Raw genomic sequence first — 25,099 nt, forward strand, 5'->3', positions numbered from 1 at the left:
GCCACTGTCGCGCCCCAGCGGGTGACCGTTGAAGGAAAGCGCATGCGCGTCGGGCACAGCGCGTGCAGCCTGGTGCAGCTGTTCTGGTCTCCGGCGCCCGCCCCTCAGACGTAATGTAATGTATATTAGTGTGTGTATATGTGTGTGTGTGTGCGTATATTTTACTTTTTAATCTCTTTTTCTGTCAGCTTCCCCCTACTTTTAAGTTTCTTAAGGTCTTAGTGTAAAACATTTGCGGTAAAAATGTATACCCACTTACTTGTCAACAGAGGTTCTTGAGATGAGGTGAGTACGGACGGCGAATTCAGGATTTGTCAGGATAAATTTAAACGTTTAACGTAAATAGGTTCTTCTATGAAGTTTGCCTCTTTAGTAAACTCTTCCAGCTGAATTGTCTGATTAAGAAAAGTGAAATTGGGGCCGGACACGGTGGTTCACGCCTGTAATCCCAGCAAGTTGGGCGGCTGAGGCCGGAGGATCATTTGAGACCAGCCTGAGCAACATGGCGAAACCCCGTCTCTACTAAAAATATAAAAAAAATTAGCGGCCGGGCACGGTGCTTCACGCCTATAATCCCAACACTTTGGGGGCCGAGGCGGGCGGATCACAAAGTCAGGAGTTTCCTGGCCAACATGGTGAAACCCCGTGTCTACTAGAAAATTAGCTGGGCGTGGTGGCGCGCCTGGAGTCCCAGCTACTGAGGAGGCTGAGGCAGGAGAATCACTTGAACCCAGAGGCGGAGGTTGCGGTGAGCCGAGATTGTGCCATTATACTCCAGCCTGGGCAACAGAGAAACACTGTCTCGGGGAAAAAAAAAAAAAAAGGTGGTGGGCACCTGTGGTCCCAGCTACTCGGGAGGCTGAGGCAGGAGAATCCCTTGAACCTGGGAGGCGGAGCTTGCAGTGAGCTGAGATCGCGCCACTGCACTCCAGCCTGGCAACAGAGCGAGACTCCGTCTCTAAAAAATGAAAAATAAAAAGAAATAAAACTAAAAAAGTTTAGAGGGTTTGCCAGGCAGTTTTTCATTACTGAATACCTACCTGTACAATGTTGTCATTGTTTGAATACGTATAGGGAATAAGTAGGAAGAGTATGCCTTTTTAAAAAGTTCTCTTAAACAGTTTCTTTTTTTTTTTTTTTTTTTGAGATGGAGTCTCGCTCTGTCGCCCAGGCTGGAGTGCAGTGGCGCAATCTCGGCTCACTGCAAGCTCCGCCTCCCGGGTTCACGCCATTCTCCTGCCTCAGCCTCTCCGAGTAGCTGGGACTACAGGCGCCCGCCACCACACCCGGCTAACTTTTTTTTGTATTTTTAGTAGAGATGGGGTTTCACCGTGGTCTCGATCTCCTGACCTCGTGATCCACCCGCCTCGGCCTCCCAAAGTGCTGGGATTACAAGCGTGAGCCACCGCGCCCGGCCAATAGTTTCTTAATAACCCATTTGTTTGAGACTTGCTAGTCAAATGGCTTCAAATCAGGACCCTACTCAAAATAGTTCTACTGCAGTGTCGACCTCTACGTTTTTGAAGACTCAATTTTAATTAAAGAAATTCAAATTTATTCGCATGAAATTGTTTTGAATTTTATATGTGGTAAACTGAAATGTTAGAGGAAAAAAATGAGCTCTAAGTTAAAGCTTGTATTTGTGTCACAAGGTTGAATTAAAGAAAATACTTTATCAGAAGAAGATGGCCACTGCCCAGTTGCAGAGGACTCCCATGGTATGATTTCTTGTATTTTGGTATTTCTTAATATAGCTGCTTTTATTGTTTCTTGAAGTCTCAACTACTCTGTTGTTATATTTCGAAGTTAGGACTCAAATATTTTAGGGTTTTATGATACCAGGAAACTGCATGTTTTAAGAAATGAAGATATTTGCTAAAGTATTTTGAATTAATTGAGAATTCTATTGGATGTTTGCTGCATTGCATTAAATTGCTCATTCACATTTAATTTACATTAGGTATTAATAAATACTGCTTTGTTGCTTTGATGAAATTGTTGTTCATAGCTTTCCACCTCCAGAACATGAATGTTCAATATATAAGCAGAATAAAAATAAATAAATAAGAAAATGAGGCCGGGAGCGGTGGCTCACGCCTGTAATCCCAGCTATGAAGGTGGCTGAGGCAGGAGAATCACTTGAACTCAGAAAGGGGAGGTTGCAGTGCGCTGAGATCACACCACTGCACTCCAGCCTGGGTAACAGTGAGACTCCGTCTCAAAAAGAAAGAAAATGAATGTTTGTAACCCAGAGACAAATATGCATTTGCTATATTTGTATAGGATTTTGCATTACACTTAACCTCTGTTAAACCTATTCAGTGACCAAAGAGAAAAATCAATGTAATCTATCCATGTGTTATGCATTTACAGACAGTTAATCTGCAAGGGGATTCTTAAGATTTTTAGGTACTTTTTGAGCTGAGGCTGAGGTGAGAGGATCGCTTGAGCGCAAGAGTTTGAGATGAGCCTGGGTAACATAGTGACATCTCATCTCTCTCTCTTTTTTTTTTTTTTTTGAGCAGTCTCGCTCTTTCACCCAGGCTGGAGTGCAGTGGCGTGATCTCAGCTCACTGCAGGCTCCGCCCTCTGGGGTTCACGCCATTCTCCTGCCTCAGCCTCCCGTGTAGCTGGGACTACAGGCGCCCGCCATCTCGTCCGGCCAATTTTTTGTATTTTTAATAGAGACGGGGTTTCACCGTGATAGCCTGGATGGTCTCGATCTCCTGACCTCGTGATCCGCCCGCCTCGGCCTCCCAAAGTGCTGGGATTACAGGCATGAGCCACCGCGCCCAGCCGAGATCTCATCTCTACAAAAAAAAAAAAAAAAAAAAAAAAATTAGCCAGGCATGGTGGTGCATGCCTGTAGTCTCAGCTACTTTAGAGGTTGTGTGAGGATATATGAAATGTCATATATGAAATGTCTAGAATAGGCAAATTTATAGGGACAGATAGGCTAATGGGTAGGATGTGGGATGGAATAAGGGACAGGGAGTGATTGCTAATTGGTATGGGTTTCCTTTTTGAGATGAAGAAAATGTTATGAAATTGATGGTGATTGTTGTGCACACACCTCTGTGAATAAACTAAAAACCACTAAACTGAAAAACACTTTATATGGGTGTCCCAATAAGGTGTTTTTAAAATACCAGCCACTATTAACATTTGTTTTATTCATCCTCAAAATACTAGCATTTGATATATTTGAATATAATCTGAAGAATTATATAATTATTATATACTTTTTTTTTTGAGATGGAGTCTTGCTTTGTCACTCAGGCTGGAGTGCAGTGGTGCAATCTTGGCTCACAGCAACCTCTGCCTCCTGGGCTCAAGCAATTCCCTGCCTCAGCCTCCAGAGTGCTGGGATTACAAGAGTAGCTGGGATTACAGGCGCCTGCCACCACGCCCAGCTAATTTTTGTATTTTTATTAGAGACAGGGTTTCACCATTTGGCCAGGCTGGTCTTGAACTCCTGACCTCGTGATCCACCCACCTCAGCCTCCCAAAGTGCTGGGATTACAGGCGTGAGCCACTGCACCCGGCCTATACTTTTTTAATGAAATACTTTGTGCCCATCAACTTGCATCCAATGGAGGTTGTAGGCAGCTGTGATCGTGCCACTGCACTCCAGCCTGGGCAATAGAGTGAGACCCTGTCTCAATTTTTTTAAAAATAAAAAAAATTAAAAAGATTTTTAGGTACTTTTTGCATATGTCCTTTAGGCTATTACCCTAGAAATATCCTCACATTTTACATGCCGCTCTGACTTTTGGGGGATTACTAACCAATATAGGGAGGAATTCTTGGGGTGAGTACTATGCTTACACAAAATTGGATCTATGTTAAGTCAAGAGTAACTTTATTTTTAATAAATTTAAATAAAGTGTTCTACTTTCCCTTGAATTTTAGAGTGCACTGGTATTTCCCAATAAGATATCAACTGAACACCAGTCTTTGGTGTTAGTGAAGAGGCTTCTAGCAGTTTCAGTATCCTGTATCACGTATTTGAGAGGAATATTCCCAGAATGCGCTTATGGAACAAGATATCTAGATGGTAATACAATATTTATTTTAAAGCTTTCTTTTAAAATGGTATTTTTATTTTTGCTTGCTCTAAAACTATAATTTTTGACTTAGAAATTTTATTTTAATAGAAACTTTATTAATACAATTCACATACCTGACAGTTCACTTGTTTACAGTGTACATTTCAATGATTTTTTTTTTTGGGGGGGGGGACGGGGTCTTGCACTGTCACCCAGGCTGGAGTGCAGTGGCGCCATCTCGGCTCACTGCAAGCTCCGCCTCCTGGGTTCACGCCATTCTCCTGCCTCAGCCTCCCGAGTAGCTGGAACTACAGGTGCCCATCACCACGCCCGGCTAATTTTTTGTATTTTTAGTAGAGACGGGGTTTCACCGAGTTAGCCAGGATGGTCTCGATCTCCTCACCTTGTGATCTGCCTGCCTTGGCCTCCCAAAGTGCTGGGATTACAGGCGTGAGCCACCGTGCCCGGCCCATTTCAATGATTTTTAATAAATTAACAGATTTGTACAACCATCACCACAGTCAATTTTAGAACATTTCTTCATCCCATAAAGAAACTCCATACCCATTAAGCCACTATGCACTTCCCCTCAACCTTCCCAGTCCTAGGCAATCACCAATCTACTTTCTGTCTGTACAGATTTACTTATTCTGGACATTTCATATAAATGAAATAATATAAAATGTGGTCCTGGCCTGGTGCAGTGGCTCAAGCCTGTAATCCCAGCACTTTGGGAGGCCGAGGCGGGCGGATCATAAAGTCAAGAGATGCAGACCATCCTGGCCAACATGGTGAAACCCCATCTCTACTAAAAATACAAAAATTAGCCGGGCATGGTGGTGCATGCCTGTAGTCCCAGCTACTTGGGAGGCTGAGCAGGAGAATCGCTTGAACCCGGGAGGCAGAGGTTGCAGTGAGCCGAGATTGTGCCACTGCACTCCAGCCTGGCAACAGAGCAAGACTCCGTCTCAAAAAAAAAAAAAAGTGGTCCTTTGTGACTGGCTTTCACTTAGCATGTTTTCAAGGTTCCTCCACATTACAGAATGGATAAGTGCTTCATCCCTTTTTGTTGCTGAATAATGTTCTATTGTATGGCTGTACCACATTTTATTTATCCCTTTATCAGTTGATGAACATTTGGGTTCTCTTTTTGGCTATTATGAATAATGCGGCATTGATGTACAAGTTTTTGTTTGGATACCTAAATGGTTTTAAAATATATACATATATATATATTCAATACCTTTAGAAGCACTTAATCATAAAATTTTTCCTCAGTTTCTCAAGTATAATTTTACCTGAAATTATGCTTATAATGATGAAAGAAATCAATAGAAAACATACAGTAGTAGTGTATGTTCTTGTGCTATTTTAAAGAAGTAAAAATAATACAGCCAGGGCCAAGTGTGGAAGCTCATGTCTGTAATCCCAGCACTTTGGGAGGCTGAGGCAGGAGGATCACTTGAGGCCAGGAGTTCAAGACCAGCCTGGTCAACATAAGGAGACTCCATCTCTATTTTTCAAATTAAAATAATAATAATAATACAGCCAGTTTATACTACAATAATAACTTATTTCTTAGTACATTATACATGCATAATATTGTACACCAGTTATGTGCTGGGCAATATGGTAAGCACTATGTTATGTATGATGTCTTGTTAATTCATGTGACAGTCCTACAAATACCTGTTTTTCAATTAAGGAACCTGAGGATATGAGATACTCTCAGTCTTTTCCACTGTGTTACACGTTGCTTCTTTGCAGGCCTCTTTGTTTTTAATAGCCAGTTAACTTCTTGGCCTTTACAAGTATTTTACTGGGATAAGATTCTAAGATTCTTGTATAACAATGGTGTGAAAGCAACATATCTAATTTTATGGATTCTATAATTTTTTTACGAAATATTTTTTTACCCATCAACTTGCATCCTAATTATTATGATGGCATCTTACAATAAATATTAAAAGACTACTTTCATATAACCTTTCTTCCTTTAATTACATTAATAATATTAATTATTGCTATTAATAATTTACCTGTGCTGGGCAAGGTGGCTCACGCCTGTAATCCCAGCGCTTTAGGAGGTTGAGGCAGGCGGGTCACCTGAGGTCAGGAGTTTGAGACTAGCCTGGCCAACATGAGGAAACCCTGTCTCTACCAAAAAATACAAAAATTAGCCGGCCATGGTGGCGCACCTGAAGTCTCAGCTACTGGGGAGGCTGAGGTGGAGAGAATGGCTTGAACTCAGAAGGCAGAAGTTCCAGTGAGCCGAGATCATGTCACTGCACTCCATCCTGGGTGACAGAGTGAGACCCTGTCTCAAAATAATAATAATTATAATAATAATTTACCTGTAATACACAGCTGAAGAAAATAAACTTCATTTAAAATTTCTAGTTGTTTACTTTTCTTAAGTAACTCTATATTTCATCATTTTTGTGTTTAGATCTTTGTGTCAAAATACTGAGAGAAGATAAAAATTGCCCAGGATCTACACAGTTAGTGAAATGGCAAGTAAAAGAATACCTAAAGAGAGAAAATTATTTTTTTCTCATTTTACTTTTTTTTGTACCTTGGATACCTTTTGGTGTTTAACCAAATTTTAGTGAATCACCCTTTAATGCCAGATAGCATTTTTGTAGGTCATTAAATTTTCCACTGAAGTTTTCCTCTCCTTCCAGTCTGGGTATTTGGAAAAATAAATTTTAAAAATAAATGTTCCTTTATTTTATGCCCCATGCAAGCAGGCTTTATTTATTTTATTATTGTTCCCCACAAATAGCTATCAGATATTTTGTATTTTCCCTTCCATCTCTATCATCATTTTACATTTCTGCCACATTGTTTTTTATGTTTTGTCTTGTTTTAAGCTAGTTAATAAGAAGGGAGCTTTAATAAGACATGTTTGTATTATTTAGTAATGAGATAATATGGAAATTTATGAAAATAACTATTTTCTGGAAATGCATTCAGTCTGAAAATGAATCCTTGATTTGTTTTTTTTAGGATGCTAGGATGTTATGATGCTTTACAGAAAAAATATGTAAGTCTTGCAATCTCTTTATCCTTTTTTTCTATAGTTTATGATCTACAAATATAACTGGAATTATCATGTAGTAAAACATTCATTTGAACTAACTTGAGTGTAGGTCAGTCTGAGTTACTGAAAAGCCTAAACATTTGAATATTTTAAAGACTAATCATCAACTCATTTAAAGCTAATGGAATTAATACTAAACAAATTTTTCCAAGCTAGTTTTTTTAACACTTATTTGTATTAATAACACGTTAACTTATAAAAAAATTAATGAATTAAAGAGTCTTTTCAAATAGTTTATTCATTAGTTTCACATGCCTTCTACAAGCTTGTTTATACTAATAATTTAATAAATTATTTCCTTATTAGGGTTCAAAAATAAATTTCCACATAATCTAGGTTAAATTGTCACAAATTCTGAATTAGCAAAATTAAGAAGGTTTTAAGATGTATTGTAATCCTTTTTGCATACCTAGTGTAATTTAGTATCAACATGTATAATGAAGTCCAGCACTAGGCTAACTGTGAAGAAGATGAATTTTTTTTTTTTTTTTTTTGAGATGGAGTCTTTCTCTGTCACCCAGGCTGGAGTGCAGTGGCGCCATCTCAGCTCACTGTAAGCTCCACCTCCCGGGTTCACGCCATTCTCCTGCCTCAGCCTCAAGAAGATGAATTTTTATTCATGGTTCCTAACCTTCCCCATTAAGGCGTAGTAAATATTGGGCACGTGTTATGTGCTAGGCATCTCTTCTAGGTAGGAACTGGGTAAGCTAACAGTGATCAACAAAACAAAAAGCGTCCCTTGTATAGTAGGAAAACAAGTAGTTAATAAAACAAATCATATACTTTTCAATAATGTTCAATTGCCATTAAAATTTTTAGCAAAAGTATGTGGTAAATGGAAAGGTAAAGTAACTTTAGATGGGATGGTCATAGGAGCTTCTCTGAGGAAGTGACATTTAAGAGACCTGAATGAGAAGAAACCAGCCAGGCATTGATTTTAGGAGAGAATATTCCTGGCAGAGCAGCAAATGCAAAGAATTGGAAGGAAGTTTAGAGAGTTCCAGGAACAAAAAGAAGGCCAATATGACTGAGGGCAATTGTGCGGTGGGGGAGAATAACATGAGATGAGCCTGGGCAGATAAGCAGGGCCAGAGCACTCGGTGGATTTTATTTTAGGTGCAAAGAAAAGCCATTCAAAGGTTATACGTAGAAATGTGATATTTGATTTACATTTAAAAATTGTTTTAAGCCAGGCATGGTGGCTCATGCCTGTAATCCTAGCACCTTGGGAGGCCAAGACAGGTGGATCACCTGAGGTTAGGAGTTTGAGACCAGCCTGGCCAACATGGTGAAACCTTGTCTCTACTAAAAATACAAAAATGAGCTAGGCATGGTGGCACACCTGTAATCCCAGCTACTCAGGAGGCTGAGGCAGGAGAATCGCTTGAATCTGGGAGGTGGAGATTGCAGTAAGCTGAGATCATGCCACTGTACTCCAGCCTGAGTGACAGAGTGATACTCTGTCTTAAAAAAAAAAAAAAAAATTGTTTTAAATCACTTCGCCCACAACTTAGAGAATATGCTGTAGAAGGAGAATAAGATTGGGAGTAAGGAGAATAGCACCTAAGCCATTACTGTATACTGGTGAGAAATAATGGTTGCTTAGACCAGGATAGCAGAGGGAGGAGATTCAGGATAGATTTGGCAGTAGAACTGATTGGATTTGTTGATGGACTGGCTGTGTAACACAAGGAAAAGATCAGAATCAAGGATGACTCTTAGATTTTTGGCAGATCACTTGATTAAATTATTTTCTATGATTTTCTTTTCCTATGGCCTCCAAAACTTCCTCCCTCTGTTAAATTCATAGGGCCCTGAACTCTGCTTTTTCTTTTTTCAAAATCAGTTCTCATTGTTTTCAGTATAACACATATATTGTGTTATTTCACAATATATATATTTTTTCCTTGTAACTGGCAGTAATGTCCTTTTTGCTTAAGTCAATGAAATAAAGTGCTGACATGAATTTCAATCACAGTGATTTTAGTAGCAATAGATATTTCAGGGGATAGGGAAGCATATCTAAGGTACTGCCTTATAGGCATTGATCTTATGCAGTCAAGATCTGCAATGATTATTTGTTGTTAGGAATACATGTTGAAATAGGACAAAGAATTCTTATGATTCTTAATGAAAAAGTATTTTATAGACTACAAGTAAGATTTTTGTTCTTTGTTGTATTTCAGCTAAGGATGGTTGTTCTAGCTGTAAGTATTTTTAAATTGTGTGTTCTTTTTTAAATACTGCCAAATTTGGCCTTGCTTAATTAAATGACACTAAAACTATCAATCGATTATGTCACATTATTCAAATAACTGATCTAGTCAATGGAATGAAAAAGTAATATTTTGGGTGGTCATTTTTATTTGTTTGTTTTGCTGAGTTCACATGAAGTTTAGTCTAAACATCTAATTTAGTTCTTGAATACTTAGCCTTAGATAACTCAGTTGTAAATTGTTTTTAAATAGGTATACACAAACCCTGAAGATCCTCAGGTAAGTGTGCTTGAGTTACTAAAGAAACATAATGCCTCTAATATCTAAAAATAACACAAAATATAAGAATATCTTATGCTTTTAATTATGCTTTAATCAATATACTTTCATATATATTTTCACATTTGAGCTTCATAAAACTCTTCTGAGGTAAGGCAGGGCTTGGATTGTTACCTTTAAACAGATTAGCATGACAGAGATTATGTGACTAATCTTAGGCCACAAAGCTTACAAACTGTTAGAAATAACTTAAATCTCCTGACGTCTAATTCTTTACAGTATTTTTTATACTATATTTTAGAATTATGAAAGGGCTTGAGTTTTAGGAAAGTAAGAAAGTCATCCTTAAACTTCGAATATTCATCCCAATCCATTTGTAGCTACCTATTTATCTTACAATTAAAGGAGAGAAGGGAGAACATGAAAGGGAAAACCAGAAGATAAGAAACAAGGGGGAAAGATCTACTGAGTGCTTACTTTATATTAGGCTCTGTTCTTTGGGGCTTTATGTGCATTATCTCATTTATTCACCCCAACCTTCATGAGGTAACCACTATTAGCATCTCCACTTTACAGATTAGGAAATCTAAGTACAAGGGGTTTCTTGCCTAAGGTCATAGTGGCTGAAGTGGCAGAACCAGGTTTTTGAACCTAGGAAGGCCAGTTCACAATTTGGGTGTTTACCCATTACGCTATAGCTGTTACAATATAACGTTTCATTCAGTCAAGGAGAGGTAGATTTAAACTGGTGTTAAAAATAGATGTTTAAAAACATCACTATGTAAGCAATGAAATATAAAGAAAGCAATAAAAGTATTCACGCTCCAGGAGGGCTGAGAATGTGTCTTTTCTTTGATACTCACACCTGTAATTAATGCTTAATATGTGTCCATGCTGACAAAGCAGATCATTTGGGTAAAGGCTGTGAATTAATAGATTGTGTTCAGAAAACTAATTGATTGTTCAGAAAATGTTCATTTATTTTCATATGTTTTATAATTGTGCATTTTTTCTATCAGTAAATTAGCAACCTTGTTGATACAATAATAATATTTAGTGAATGTTTACTGTATGTCAGGTACTTTATAAAGTACCCTGTATAAATTATCCCATTTGTGAATATTTATTCACAACTACCAATAAGATATGTACTGTCTTTAATCTCTTTTTTAGCTGGGGAAACTAAAACTTAAACTAAGGCTTAAGTGGCTTGCCTGTGGTTACAGTATGGCAAAGATTTAAGCCCTGTGTTAGCCACTCTGCTGAGGTATGTTGCCTCCCTTATCTGCCTGCTAAGGAGTTCCTTCCATGTGTTATAAATAATTGAAGGGGTGGCCTGCCCCTCCACACCTGTGGGTATTTCTAGTTGGGTGGGACGAGAGACTGAGAAAAGAAATAAGACACAGAGACAAAGTATAGAGAAACAATAGTAGGCCCAGGGGTAACGACGCTCAGCATACCAAGGACCTGCACCGGCACCGGTCTCTGAGTTCCCTCAGTTTTTATTGATTATTATCTTCATTATTTTAGTAAAAAGGAATGTAGTAGGAGGGCAGGGTGATAATAAGGAGAAGGTCAGCAACAAACATGTGAGCAATAGAATCTATGTCATAATTAAGTTCAAGGGAAGGTACTATGACTGGACATACATGTAAGCCAGATTTATGTTTCTCTCCACCCAAACATCTCAGTGGAGTAAAGAATAACAAGGCAGCATTGCTGCAAATATGTCTTGCCTCCCACCATAGAGCGGTTTTTCTCCTATCTCAGAATTGAACAAATGTACAGTCGAGTTTTATACCGAGACATTCAGTTCCCAGGGGCAGGCAGGAGACAGTGGCCTTCCTCTATCTCAACTGCAAGAGGCTTTCCTCTTTTACTAATCCATCTCACCACAGACCCTTTTCGGGTGCTGGGCTGGGGGACGGTCAGGTCTTTCTCATCCCACGAGGCCATATTTCAGACTATCACATGGGGAGAAACCTTGGACAATACCCCACTTTCAAGGGCAGAGGTCCCTGCGGCTTTCCACAGTGCATTGTGCCCCTGGTTTATTGAGACTAGAGAATGGCGATGACTTTTACCAAGTATACTGCTTGTAAACATTTTGTTAACAAGGCATGTCCTGCACAGCCCTAGATCCCTTAAACCTTAATTTCATACAACACATGTTTCTGTGAGCTCCAGATTGGATCAAAGTGGTTGGGTCAAAGTGGCTGGGGCAAAGCTACCAATTAACAACATCTCAGCAAAGCAATTATTTAAAGTACAGGTCTTTTTCAAAATGGAGTCTCTTATGTCTTCCCTTTCTACATAGACACAGTAACAGTCTGATCTCTCTTTCTTTTCCCTACAATAACATACATTACAATGAGTTGGGAAATAAATGTCTCTCCAAGACTGAAGCCCCAAACCCAAACCATGAAAACTGACTATGAGGAATCAAAAGCTTCAATGGATCAATAGGGATTAATACGGCAGAAAAAAGTATTGACTAAATGTTCAGTAATACAAAACAGAATATAGCTATTTAGCAGCTAGTACTGAATATCAGAAGCATAACTGCAATATTTTCTATTTAAGACAATTTCAGAATGTTACCAATTCAAATTCAAATACACCAATAATGGACCACTCATGGACTTCATAAGGTATTGTTCTAAAGTTTTCTTTTTGTATTACAGATTACCACTTATTCATATTAATGCTATATAGCTAAACTTCAGGATTCATTCTGAAGCTGCGGGGACATCCCCAATTAACCATCAAGATGTGGCTATGCAAAATGGAGTGGTGGCTTGGAGTAACTTCAAGCTAGGATTCTGTGGCTAATAATAAGCAATTTTAATTGTGGAAAGAGAACTTAGGTGATTAGAAATATAGAAATATAATTTTAAAACATCATTTGCTTTCTTTAAACACTTCATATAAAATGCACTTAAGTAAAATTAAGTTATTATTTATAGCAATGATATTAATATTAAAATTTTATAATAGTGGCATTAAAACACATGGTAATTTTCAAGTTAACAGCTTAATGCTATAATAGAAATAAGAATCTCAAATAGTTAAAATGTAAAGTTATGATATTGGAAGCAACAGGTTTTATAAAATAAATTAATATGTGATTCTCTTCTAGTAAAAACCAAAGCAATGAATCTAGCATGTCATCTACTGACACCAAGAAAGCAAGCATTCTCCTCATTCGCAAGATTTATATCCTAATGCAAAATCTGGGGCCTTTACCTAATGATGTTTGTTTGACCATGAAACTTTTTTACTACGATGAAGGTACTGTTTGCAATACGTCCTGTTTCAGTTGGTACCTATGTTTTATCATTATTGAAACAATTGGTTTCCATTCTAAATATTTTTAGCATCTAAATTTTTTGAAATTATAAAATTTACACTTAATATCACCAAGAAAGAAAGATTTGCAAAATTAAGCTTTAAGATAGATACTTCTCTAGTGATAGGAACATATCCATGTGAAGTATAACCTCACTCAAATTTAACAATGAGTTAACAGTTTTCACTTATCAGATTGGTAAAACATGTTAATCCATTATTGATAAGGATGTGGGGAAACAGGAACTTTTTTTTTTTTTTTTTTTTTTGAGACGGAGTCTCGCTCTGTCACCCAGGCTGGAGTGCAGTGGCACAATCTCGGCTCACTGCAAGCTCCACCTCCCGGGTTCACGCCATTCTCCTGCCTCAGCCTCTCCGAGTAGCTGGGACTACAGGCGCCCGCCACCACGACAGAGTCTTGCTCTGTCTCCCAGGCTGTGGAGTTCAGTGGCACAATCTTGGCTCACTGCAGCCTCCACCTCCTCGGGTCAAGCGATTCTCCTGCCTCAGCCTCCTGAGTAGCTGGGACTACAGGCGCTCGCCACCATGTCTGGCTAATTTTTGTATTTTTAGTACAGACGGGGTTTCACCGTGTTGGCCAGGCTAGTCTTGAACTCCTGATCTCAAGTGATTCACCCGCCTTGGCCTCCCAAAGTACTGGGATAACAGGCGTGAGCCACCACACCCGGCCGAGCAGGCACTTTTATACACTCGAGGGACTGTATACAGGTGCAACATTTTTAGAGGACAATTTGGCAGTATCAAAATTTTAAATGCACATTATCTTTAATCCAGAAATTCTATAGTGAGAAAAATATATTGAAAATATAATTGTGCAAATATGCAAAGTTATATAAGGATTTTGATTATAGCATTGGCTAAAATAGGAACAAACTGGAAACAACTTGAGTGTCCTTCATTGGGGACTGAGTAAATAAATTATGGTCCATCTGCATAATAGAATACTACACAAGCTGTTAAAAAGAAGGTGCTGATAAATTACGTTATCCAAGATATATTATTAAGTTAAAAACAGCTAGATATGGAACGGTATGCGCTCATTTGTGTTTTTTAAGGAATTTTATATGTATTTCCTAAAACCTATGTAAATATGAAATATCTTTTATTATATGCATGTCTTCTAGAAGAACATAAAGCAACAAAAATAACAACTAACATTTATTGAGTATTTACTATGTGCCAGTTCTGTTCTCACCATTTTACAACACTTTATTTTATTCCCACAATGACCCTATGAAGTAGGTACTATTATTTTCACCATTTGACAGATGAGAAAATCAAATCAGGGATGATGAATAATTTACTCAAGGTCACAGACAGTCAAGTGAAGAAAACAAAGCTTACCTTTAGGGAATAAAATGGGGACTTGGACATAGTAGGATAGTAATTCTTATGTTTTACCTTATGCCCTTATATACTATTTGAAATACCTGCAATCTGCATGTGTTTTTATAATAATAATAATATTTTCTTTAATTTCATGAACAGCACAGTTTACACTTACTTTTGCAGTTACACCCCCAGATTACCAGCCTCCCGGTTTTAAGGATGGTGATTGTGAAGGAGTTATATTTGAAGGGGAGCCTATGTATTTAAATGTGGGAGAAGTCTCAACACCTTTTCACATCTTCAAAGTAAAAGTGACCACTGAGAGAGAACGAATGGAAAATATTGATTCAACTATACTATCACCAAAAGAAATAAAAACACCATTTCATAAAATCCTGAGGGACAAAGATGTAGAAGATGAACAGGAGCATTATACAAGTGTAAGTGTAATTCAAGAGTTATAAAGAACAATAATAACAAATGTTTGACTCAATTCTGAAGATTTTTCATAGCTCCCATTAACATTTGTGTAAATTCTGTATTATAATCATAAACTCAAGGTTGAAAGGGACCTTAAAGTCTAGGCCTATGGTTTTAAAACTTTTTACTTAGCCCAAACAACACTGTACTAGAACTTAAAAGCACAACTATTCTGGTTGAAGCAGGGAACGTTCCTGGAGGCTCTGCCACTCCCTATGTCACTTACCTTCATAGTGGACTCTGAGGAAACCCCTAGGACTCTAGGGCATAATTTGAAAAGCATTGCACTAGTCTAACTCCCGGCTAATGATGGAATCTTTTCTACAGCATCCCTAAGTGTTCAGGTAGCCTGTGCTTGAATTTCTCTAGGGCCTGGAAAGTCACTGCTCTGAAGCAGCCTGGAAGTTCCTGGAAGTCAGGAAAAGTGTCTCACTCAACTTTTTAATCATCCTGTGCCTAGCACTTGGATTTCTAGTTAGTGCGTCCTAAGTATTAGTCGAGTGAATGGATGAATAGAAGTATAAAAGAGTTTTTTTGTTGCCTCACTTCCAGCAAATGTGAAAGTCATTATTGTTTTAATCTTTCAAGCATTAACATTATATTCTTTAATCTCACCTCTCTTGTATTCTCCGTCTCAATTTATTCTAAATTATGACTACAGTACTTATGTACAGAGATTCACTATTCTGATTAGGCTGTCTGACCACATCTTTACACATGGAAAATTCAATCAATTTTCAACCAATTCAGTCAAAGAAAAAAACTTTTTTCTAAGACCTAAATCCCAGTCTTGCTTTATAACAAATATGGCTGAGGTGTCTGTAGCATTTTTTAAAATATTTAAATCTCTTTCACATGTATCACAAAGGGAACAATAATTGTAATGTAGACATTAAGCCTGTTGCAATTTCTACCATAACACGACTGAGCTTATCCTTCAATAACTCCCTGAAGAGTTTTTGTTTATTACTTATATATATATAAGGATATATATATACATATGTATATATGTTTTTTTTTTTGTTTTTTGTTTTTTTTTTGAGACAGAGTTTCACTCTTGTTGCCCAGGCTGGAATGCAATGGCACGATCTCAGCTCACAGCAACCTCCTCCTCTCGGGTTCAAGCGATTTTCCTGCCTCAGCTTCCCAAGTAGCTGGGATTACAGGCATGTGCCACCATGCCTGACTAATTTTGTATTTTTAGTAGAGACAGGGTTTATCCATGTTGGTCAGGCTAGTCTCGAACTCTCGACCTCAGGTGATCCGCCCACCTCTGCCTCCCAAAGTGCTGGGATTACAGGCATGAGCCACCACGCCTGGCCGAAAGTTGTATATTTTTATCATTTGTCCTTAAAGCAACCCTGCAAAATAAAGAAAAATAGTGTTTTATACTTTATTTGGATTAATAAATTGCCTTTTGATAGTAATTCTAGGAGCACTTGTATTTCTAGCAAGCATAAGGTAGTTGTAGGTTTTGGGGGTTTTCTGGTTTGTTTGTTTTGTTTTGTTTTGTTTTTTGAGACAGAGTCTTGCTCTGTTGCCCAGGCTGGAGTGCAGTGGCAGATCTTGGTTCACTGCAACCTCTAGCCTCCTGGGTTCAAGGTATTCTCCTGCCTCAGCCTCCTGAGTAGCTGGGATTACAAGCGTGTGCCACCACGCCGGGCTAATTTTTGTATTTTTGGTAGAGACGGGATTTCACCATGTTAGCCAGGCTGGTCTCCATCTCCTGACCCCAAGTGATCTGCCCACCTCAGCCTCCCAAAGTGCTGGGATTACAGGCGTAAGCCATTGCGCTGGGCCTGGGTTTTCTCGTTTGTTTCTTTTTTAGTCAGGGTCTCGTTCTGTCTCCCAGGCTGGAGCGCAGTGGGATGATTACGGCTACTGCAGCCTCAAACTTCTGGGCTCAAGCGATCCTCTCACCTCAGCCTCAGGTGACAGAAACATGCCACCACACCTGGCTAATTTTAAAAATTTTTTCATAGAGACGAGGTCTCATCATATTGTCCAGGCTAATCTGTAACTACTAGTCTCAAGCAATCCTCCCTCCATGGCCTTCAAAAGTGCTAGGAATACAAGCATGAGCCACCATGCCCGGCCAGTAGTTTTATATTGTATTTAGCCTTCACATGAAACAAATTTGTCCATAAATGCTTTCTGCTCAGTTGTTTTAATTCCTTCTTGAAATGTGTCAATTTTTTTCTTTACATAATTATGTAGGATGATTTGGACATTGAAACTAAAATGGAAGAACAGGAAAAAAACCCTGCATCTTCTGAACTTGGCGGTAAGAAGTTAATGAAAATGTACATTAACTCACTTCCAACTCAATTTTATACCCGTGTGACTTTTTTTTTCTTTTTTTTACAGAACCAAGTTTAGTTTGTGAGGAAGATGAAATTATGAGGTCTAAAGAAAGTCCAGATCTTTCCATTTCTCATTCTCGGGTATAAACTTGATAGTCCCATCTCACTTTTGTTTTGTTCACAGGACAGTTGCTTATATGCTATTTTTTTATTTTTCAGATTTTCTTATTCCAGGTCTTTTAGAATAAAATTCAATATTTAGAATGCTTGTTATTAACTAAATCTGGAAATTATATGTTGATGAATTTTGAGTATATTACTGGTGGATTTCTTTAGTAATAAACCTAAATACTATTGGTAGAATCTGAGAATTTCAGAGCTACATAGAATCTTATGCAGTTATTTATGCCGCCCTGCTTTGTATTTATAAGTGGAATATATAATACATTTGTTTTGCCTTGGAGAATACATGTTTTATTTTGCTTTTCAAATATAGTAAAATCCTGAAATAAGAGATTTAGGTAATATGAACTTGGAAATAATGTGATTGATGATTGATTGTCTTCCCCTGCCCAGCCCATTTCTCAAATAAATAGACTAAATTTCTTGTCTTCTGGAAGGGTGGTGCCTGGTGATCATTTGGTACTTTCTCAGTTCAGTGGTTGGCCAATTATGTAAAGTATCAGTTTCACTATCTTTACTTTTGTGCTTTTTGTACAGTATGAACCAATTCAGAATTATTGGTTTTAACTTGACAAGACCCTAAATTTTATGTGGTTAAATTTTTGGACCCCATTTATTGTCTTATGAAAAGGTTTTATTATACTAAGTTATATTTTTTGTAATTATTTTCTTTTTTAGGTTGAGCAGTTAGTCAATAAAACATCTGAACTTGATATGTCTGAAAGCAAAACAAGAAGTGGAAAAGTCTTTCAGAATAAAATGGTAAATATCTCTTTAGGTTTGTTTTCCATTGTAACCTTGTAAATCTCCCCCATATGTGAGTTTAATATTTCATTTATTAGACCAATATTTACTAAGTACCTATTATGTGTCAGGTACTTTACTAGGTGCTTAGGATATAACCTGAATAACACATAGTTCTGGCTGGGCGCGGTGGCTCACGCTTGTAATCCCAGCACTTTGGGAGGCCGAGGCGGGCGAATCACGAGGTCAGGAGATCGAGACCACGGTGAAACCCCGTCTCTACTAAAAATACAAAAAAAAAAAAAATAAATAAATAAAAAATAACACATAGTTCTTGGTCTTAGCTAAAGTTTAGTAACTGGAAATAAACAAGCAATTATATAGAGCCATTATAGAAGTCTGAATAGGCTACACAGGCACAAAGAAAGGAATGGTTAATTTTACTGAAGGTATATTAAAGAGAGGGATCCAGGAAAGGTTTTGGGAAGAACTGATACTATCATCCAGACTCCCAGAGAAATTTCCTAGAATGCCAGAATGTTCCCATGCTTGATCTTTTTTTTCTTTTTAAATTTCATTTAATTTAAGTTCCAAGATACATGTGCAGGACGTGCAGGTTTGTTACACAGGTAAACATGTGCCATAGTGATTTGCTGCACCTATCAATCTATTACCTAGGTATTAAGCCCCACATGCATTAGCTATTTATCCTAATGCTCTCCCTCCTTCCAACTCCCTGACAGGCCCCAGTGCGTATTGTTCCCCTCTTTGTGTCCATGTGTTCTCATTGTTTAGCTACCACTTATAAGCGAGAACATGTGGTGTTTGGTTTTCTGTTCCTGTGTTAGTTTGCTGAGGATAATGGCTTCCAGCTCCATCCATGTCCCTGCAAAGGACATGATTTCATTTCTTTTTATGGCTGCATATTTTCTTTATCCAGTCTATCACTGATGGGCTTGTGGGTTGATTCTGTCTTTGCTATTGTGAATAGTGGTGCAGTGAACATACGGGTGCATGTATCTTTGTAATAGAATGATTTATATTCCTCTGGGTATATACCTAGTAATGGGATTACTGGGTGAAATGGTATTTCTGGTTCTAGGTCTTTGAAGAATCACCACACTGTCTTCCACAATGGTTGAACTAATATACATTCCAACCAACAGTGTAAAAGTGTTCCTATTTCTCCATCACCTCACCAGCATCTGTTGTTTCTTAACTTTTAATAATCACCATTCTGACTGGCATGAGATGGTATCTCATTGTGGTTTTGATTTGCATTTCTCTAATGATCAGTGATGTTGAGTGTTTTTCATACGTTTGTTGGCCACATAAATGTCTTCTTTTGAGAAGTGTCTGTTCATGTCCTTTACCCACTTTTTAATGGGGTTGTTTGTTTTTTTCTTGTAAATTTGTGTAAGTTCCTTATAGATTCTGGATATTAGACCTTTGTCAGATGGATAGATTGCAGAAATTTTCTCCCATTCTGTAGGTTCTCTTTTCACTCTGAAAAATATGGAATGCTTCATGAATTTGCATGTCATCCTTGTGCAAGGGACATGCTAATCTTCTCTATATCATTCTAATTTTAGTATATGTGCTGCTGAAGTGAGCACCATGCTCAATCTTATAAATTGAGTATCTTGTTAATAAGACATTACAAATTAATCTTTTGTATATATCTTGTATAAAACGAATCTCGTATTCCTAAGGGAAAAAAATCACTGTTTATTTTAGCTTTTGGTATGAATTATACTACATCAAAATTCATATTTGATTTTAGACCTTTAAGTTACTCTCAAAGGTTCATTGGGGTGAAGAAAAAGCATTCTGTAAAATACATAAAATATCCAAAGTTTAGGAAATAAATAGCTCACTCTGTTAGTGGTGTGCTAGAACATTTCTTCCCAACTCCTCACTCAGAAATATCATGTTGGTAGCTTAAATTGGACATGTTGGTAGTATTCACAGCACAGAAATCAGCAAATGCCTCAAGGTTTGTTTCTCTCCTAGAGCTGGTTATTAAACATTTATCAGAACACTACTTATTATAGTGCCATTTTTAAGTGTCTTCCCCCACCCCTATTCTCAATGGGAAGTTAGAACTGGCAGAAGGCAGCATTCAGATGAGTATCTCATGAAAGCAAGAGATAAAGGAATGTCAAGATTTACTACTTCTAGAAGCAAAATGTTCATCCTAGCCAGTTTATATGTAGGATGAATAACCTTTACTAGGATATAGGGATAGAGACCAGCATTTTAAAAATTATTAAGCAAGATCTCCTTGTAATGTAACATTAAGATGCTTTGGGGACATAAATTTATTTCTGAAATTGCACATGTTTTTGGATATGAACTCTGAGCCAGTGTACTCCTGATTTTGAGAATTATTACTGAATTGTGGTTAGAAAAGGGCAAGAAATGAAAATATTCATTATTATATATACTAAGGAATTATCATTGGAAAGCTCATTTCAAGCATCAGAAAAGAAGTATGTCCTTTTAGAGAATAGTTATATGACACCTAATCATTAGTCATTTTCCAATATTCACTTTAATAACTATATATACAGCATTATTCACAATAGCCAAAAGATGGGAAAAACCTAAATATACATCAACAGATGAATGGATAAAAAAATGTGGTATATTCATACATTTGAATATCAGCCATAAAAATAATGAAGTGCCAATACATGCTACAACTTAGGTGAATCTTGAAAACATGCTAATTAAAGGAAGTTACTCACAAAAGTCCACAATTGTATTATTCCATTCATTTGAAAGTCAGAACTGGGAAAGTTATTGAGACAGTCTTTTTTTTTTTTTTTTTTTTTTTTTGAGACGAAGTCTCACTCTGTCGCCCAGGCTGGAGTGCAGTGGCACAATCTCGGCTCACTCCAAGCTCCGCCTCCCGGGTTCACGCCATTCTCCTGCCTCAGCCTCCCGAGTAGCTGGGACTACAGGCGCCCGCCAACACGCCTGGCTAATTTTTTTTTGTATTTTTGGTAGAGACGGGGTTTCACTGTGTTAGCCAGGATGGTCTCGATCTCCTTGAGACAGTCTTAAGGCTGGTGGGAGGATGGCAGAATAAGAGAGTGATAGCTAAGGTATATGGGATTTGTTTTTGGGGTGATGAAAGTGATCTAAAATTGATTGTAGTGATGGTTGTACAACTCTGTGAACGTACTGAAAATCATTGAATTGTACACTTATAAATGGGTGAATCATATAGTATCTAAATTATATCTCAATAAAGCTGTTTTTTAAAAAAATTGTATATCCAGTGGGGCACTGTAGCTCATTCCTGTAATCCCAGCACTTTGGCAGGCTGAGGCAGGAGGATCGCTTGAGGCCAGAAGTTTCAGGCTGCAGTGAGCCATGATGGTGCCACTGCATTCCAGCCTGGGTGACAGAGGGAGACCCTGTCCCTAAAAAGTAAATAAATAAATAAATATTGCATATCGTTGCATAAGATTGAAAAATCAAGTGGTGGCTGTTCTTTGAGAAATAACCAATTAGTAATTATTCTGTCTTTGTGAAGGCAAATGGAAATCAACCAGTAAAATCTTCCAAAGAAAATCGGAAGAGAAGTCAACAAGAATCTGAGAGAATAGTAAGTCTTATGGTAATGTATAGTTTGAATACAATGGCAAGGATCAGAATATCATTACTACAGATTAAATTTAAAATGATGAATTTGATGTCTTTCGATGTACCTGAGAGTTCTGATATTCAATTTTTTTTTTTTTTTGAGACGGAGTCTTGCTCTATCACCCAGGCTGGAGTGCAGTGGCGCGATCTCGGCTCACTGCAAGCTTCGCCTCCCGGGTTCACGCCATTCTCCTGCCTCAGCCTCTCCGAGTAGCTGGGACTACAGGCGCCCGCCACCACGCCCGGCTAATTTTTTGTATTTTTAGTAGAGACGGGGTTTCACTGTGGTCTCGATCTCCTGACCTCGTGATCCGCCCGCCTCGGCCTCCCAAAGTGCTGGGATTACAAGCGTGAGCCACCGCGCCCAGCCCAAATTTTGTTTAAATATATTTTGTTCTAAAAATCGAGGTGATTTTGAAATAAGATGCCCTATGTTGGTTTATTAGTTTTTTCCATGTAAACATCTCCTGTCTCATTCCATGAGTGATTTAAAGTAATTGGAGGAATTTATAATATATAAATTAAAAGTCAGCTGGGCGCAGTGGCTCACGCCTGTAATCCCAGCACTTTGGGAGGCTGAGGCAGGTGGATCACGAGGTCAAGAGATCGAGACCATCCTGGCCAATATGGTGAAACCCTGTCTCTACCAAAAATACAAAAAAAAAAAAAAAAATAGCTGGGCGTGGTGGTGCATGCCTGTAGTCCCAGCTACTCGGGAGGGTGAGGCAGGAGAATCGCTTGAACCCGGGACGTGGAGGTTGCAGTGAGCCGAGATCGTGCCACTGTAGTACAGCCTGGCGACAGACCAAGACTCCATCTTAAAAAAAAAAAAAAAAAATCAGTGCCAGGAAAAATATAAGAGAATATAGACGGAGAAAGTGACAGTACAAGAATACTAAGGCCATTTTGTTTATATAGAACTGAAATTGGGCCACAAATTTGATCTGAGCTTTCTAGAGACCAAAACTGAAGTAGAAGGAGGATAATTTACTAAATACATGTGTTCCCTAAAAATATAGGGTCTCCTCCTAGTACCTCTGGAGAAAAAAATCTTTTCCTGACTTAAACCTTATAGTTGTTTCATATTTAGAACTTTATTTTACCAAATCAGATAATGTATTTGCCATTTCTGAGATAATTATTCATATTTTTCCAACTAGATATTTTAGTATTATTAGTAGGTTAGAATTAGACAACTGAAAACCTAAGACTATTTTTAAAACTCAAATGTTAACGACTCAAGAGTACAAAAGCAAGACATGATTTAAATCTTACATGATTCCAAAGTAGAATGTTTTTCTATTTGTAGTTCATTTTTAAATCTTTTTTCCCTTCTTATTGCTCTGAAATATTTGGCTATTTTGAGGACATAATGTTAAATCTATCTTCTCACTTCTACAGCAACCCTACTGAAGATTATACATTTTGCAAGTACATACTTTCAGCAGCCATTGGAAGATGTTAATAATAAATTTTACTCTACTTTTAAGAAACCCAGATATATAGGCCGGGCGCGGTGGCTCACGCTTGTAATCCCAGCACTTTGGGAGGCCGAGGAGGGCAGATCACGAGGTCAGGAGATCGAGACCACGGTGAAACCGCGTCTCTACTAAAAATACAAAAAAATTAGCCGGGCGTGGTGGCGGGCGCCTGTAGTCCCAGCTACTCGGAGAGGCTGAGGCAGGAGAATGGCGTGAACCCGGGAGGCGGAGCTTGCAGTGAGCCGAGATCGCGCCACTGCACTCCAGCCTGGGTGACAGAGCAAGACTCCGTCTCAAAAAAAAAAAAAAAAAAAGAAACCAGATATAGTTATGCTAGGTATACTAGGCATAAATTTTTTAAAAAAGAAGAGAAATCTCAGATACATGAAAAAATCTACAATTAAAGACATTTAAACAGGAAAGTATCTATTCTTAGTAGTTGTTTTCTTTTGACAGGTCCTCCATCACTTTGATTCTTCTAGTCAAGAGTCAGTGCCAAAAAGGAGAAAGTTTAGTGAACCAAAGGAACATATATAAAAATTATTTTTGTTCTGCAGGCTTGCAGAGTTCTTCTCAACATTTAAACTGAAGGACCCTATATTATATTTCCCTAACCCTGAAGATGTATATTTAGTTTAAAGCAGTTTGTACACTAAAATTAAATTCTTGGCTGACTGTCATATTGTAGTCCTTAATCTTGAGATAAATCCAATAGAACTTTTGAATAAAAGCAAAAGTACAAATGTCATAATTGACTCTGTAATAAGTAAAATTTCAAAATTGATTTTGTTCATTACCTACTTAATATTTCCTTTAAATATATACTAACTGTTAAGGCCCTCTAATGCCATTTTTCTAAACAGTAATGTTTACTTTGGTATTAAAATTTGGAATGGATTCACTTTTTACTTATGTTAAAATTATACCATTTAACTGGCTCTTTTGTCATTGTGCTGTTATTAAAACAATGTTCTTCAATATTTTGATATAATGTATTAACATTTTAATATATAATGTACAATTTAAAAATTGGTGCTTTACCTTTACTATACTTTATTACAGGACAAAAAGACTGATTTTTAAAGTATGGCATTTTTTGCAGCATAAATAAAATATTGTTCAGTATGTAGGCCCTTTCATCGCTTCTAGTTTTTATTTAAGTAGCAGGAAATATGGCTCCATTCATTTGAAAGGCTGGTAGGAGAATGGGGGGATAGGGAATACCAATTTTTAGATGATTTCAGTAGCTATTACTTTGCAAGAAGAGTTGAGCACACTTTCTAGAATTTTTGAGTGGTAGTATGAAAAATGCTGTGCTTTTAATGAGAAACCTGGGAGCTAGTTCCAGCCTTGCCTGCTTTATTTGCTTTAGAAAAAAGGAAGACTTAAAACTTGGTCTGTTTGCCTTTTGTAGTTTCAGCAGCCATATTCCAAAAACTTACACATCCGTGGGTTTGTCAGTAATAAGCGCTATAGGGAATGCTGAAGGTATGCGATGGCAGAAATTTATTCATCCTGTTTAAGGTAAACCATATAAACGCACACAAACTGAGCCAGATCTTGTTTTTCTGGAACAGTCAAGTCAAGGATAAACTGACTGTCAGAAACAACCAATGTAAAAATATTTATTTATTCTTAGCTGTATTGCTTGGATCCCAACACATCTCACTTAATTGTCCCAGTATACGCTACTACAGCAACACACCTGCTACACTTTAATTGACCAACAGAAACCTTTCGAGATTGGCAGCCCATGTTAGCTCACTCAGCGCTTTGATTGGCTGGTTTAATGGGGGTGGGGAGCGCAGCCCTCTTTCCTTTCTTCCACCAAGGTTCCTTCATTGGATTGACCAGCTGTCAGGTTGAAAGCAAACCTGCCTCCGTTTGGTGGTGTTTGTCTGGATCGCAA

At 37.9% G+C, this 25,099-nt stretch overlaps 1 protein-coding gene and 1 non-coding gene across 7 annotated transcripts; one reads left to right on the plus strand and one right to left on the minus strand.

The window, feature by feature from the left end:
* The first annotated feature begins 5 nt into the window (after positions 1-5).
* HORMAD1 (HORMA domain containing 1) lies at positions 6-24,135 on the plus strand. Of its 6 annotated transcripts, none has more exons than XM_058439322.1 (15): positions 7-115; positions 1,653-1,718; positions 3,913-4,057; positions 6,499-6,562; positions 7,059-7,095; positions 9,339-9,359; positions 9,621-9,647; positions 12,231-12,298; positions 12,787-12,938; positions 14,529-14,785; positions 17,043-17,109; positions 17,193-17,269; positions 17,990-18,073; positions 21,600-21,671; positions 23,647-24,133. In XM_058439322.1, exons 2-15 carry the CDS (start codon positions 1,686-1,688, stop codon positions 23,725-23,727), a joined length of 1,185 nt encoding a protein of 394 aa, XP_058295305.1. In that variant the 5' UTR covers positions 7-115; positions 1,653-1,685; the 3' UTR covers positions 23,728-24,133. The 6 variants fall into 6 exon arrangements, with proteins under 6 accessions (XP_058295308.1, XP_058295307.1, XP_058295305.1 ...); XM_058439323.1 differs by lacking the exon at positions 7-115 and adding an exon at positions 151-285; XM_058439325.1 differs by lacking the exon at positions 21,600-21,671 and having other exon boundaries at positions 6-115; positions 23,647-24,135.
* LOC116469952 (U6 spliceosomal RNA) lies at positions 19,565-19,671 on the minus strand. The gene has a single exon (XR_004248402.1). It is a non-coding gene; the product is annotated as a U6 spliceosomal RNA (small nuclear RNA).
* Positions 24,136-25,099: the final 964 nt, after the last annotated feature.

The sequence above is a fragment of the Hylobates moloch genome, unplaced genomic scaffold (genome assembly GCF_009828535.3).
Source record: "Hylobates moloch isolate HMO894 unplaced genomic scaffold, HMol_V3 SCAFFOLD_5, whole genome shotgun sequence".
In the NCBI taxonomy this organism is placed as follows: Eukaryota; Metazoa; Chordata; class Mammalia; order Primates; family Hylobatidae; genus Hylobates; species Hylobates moloch.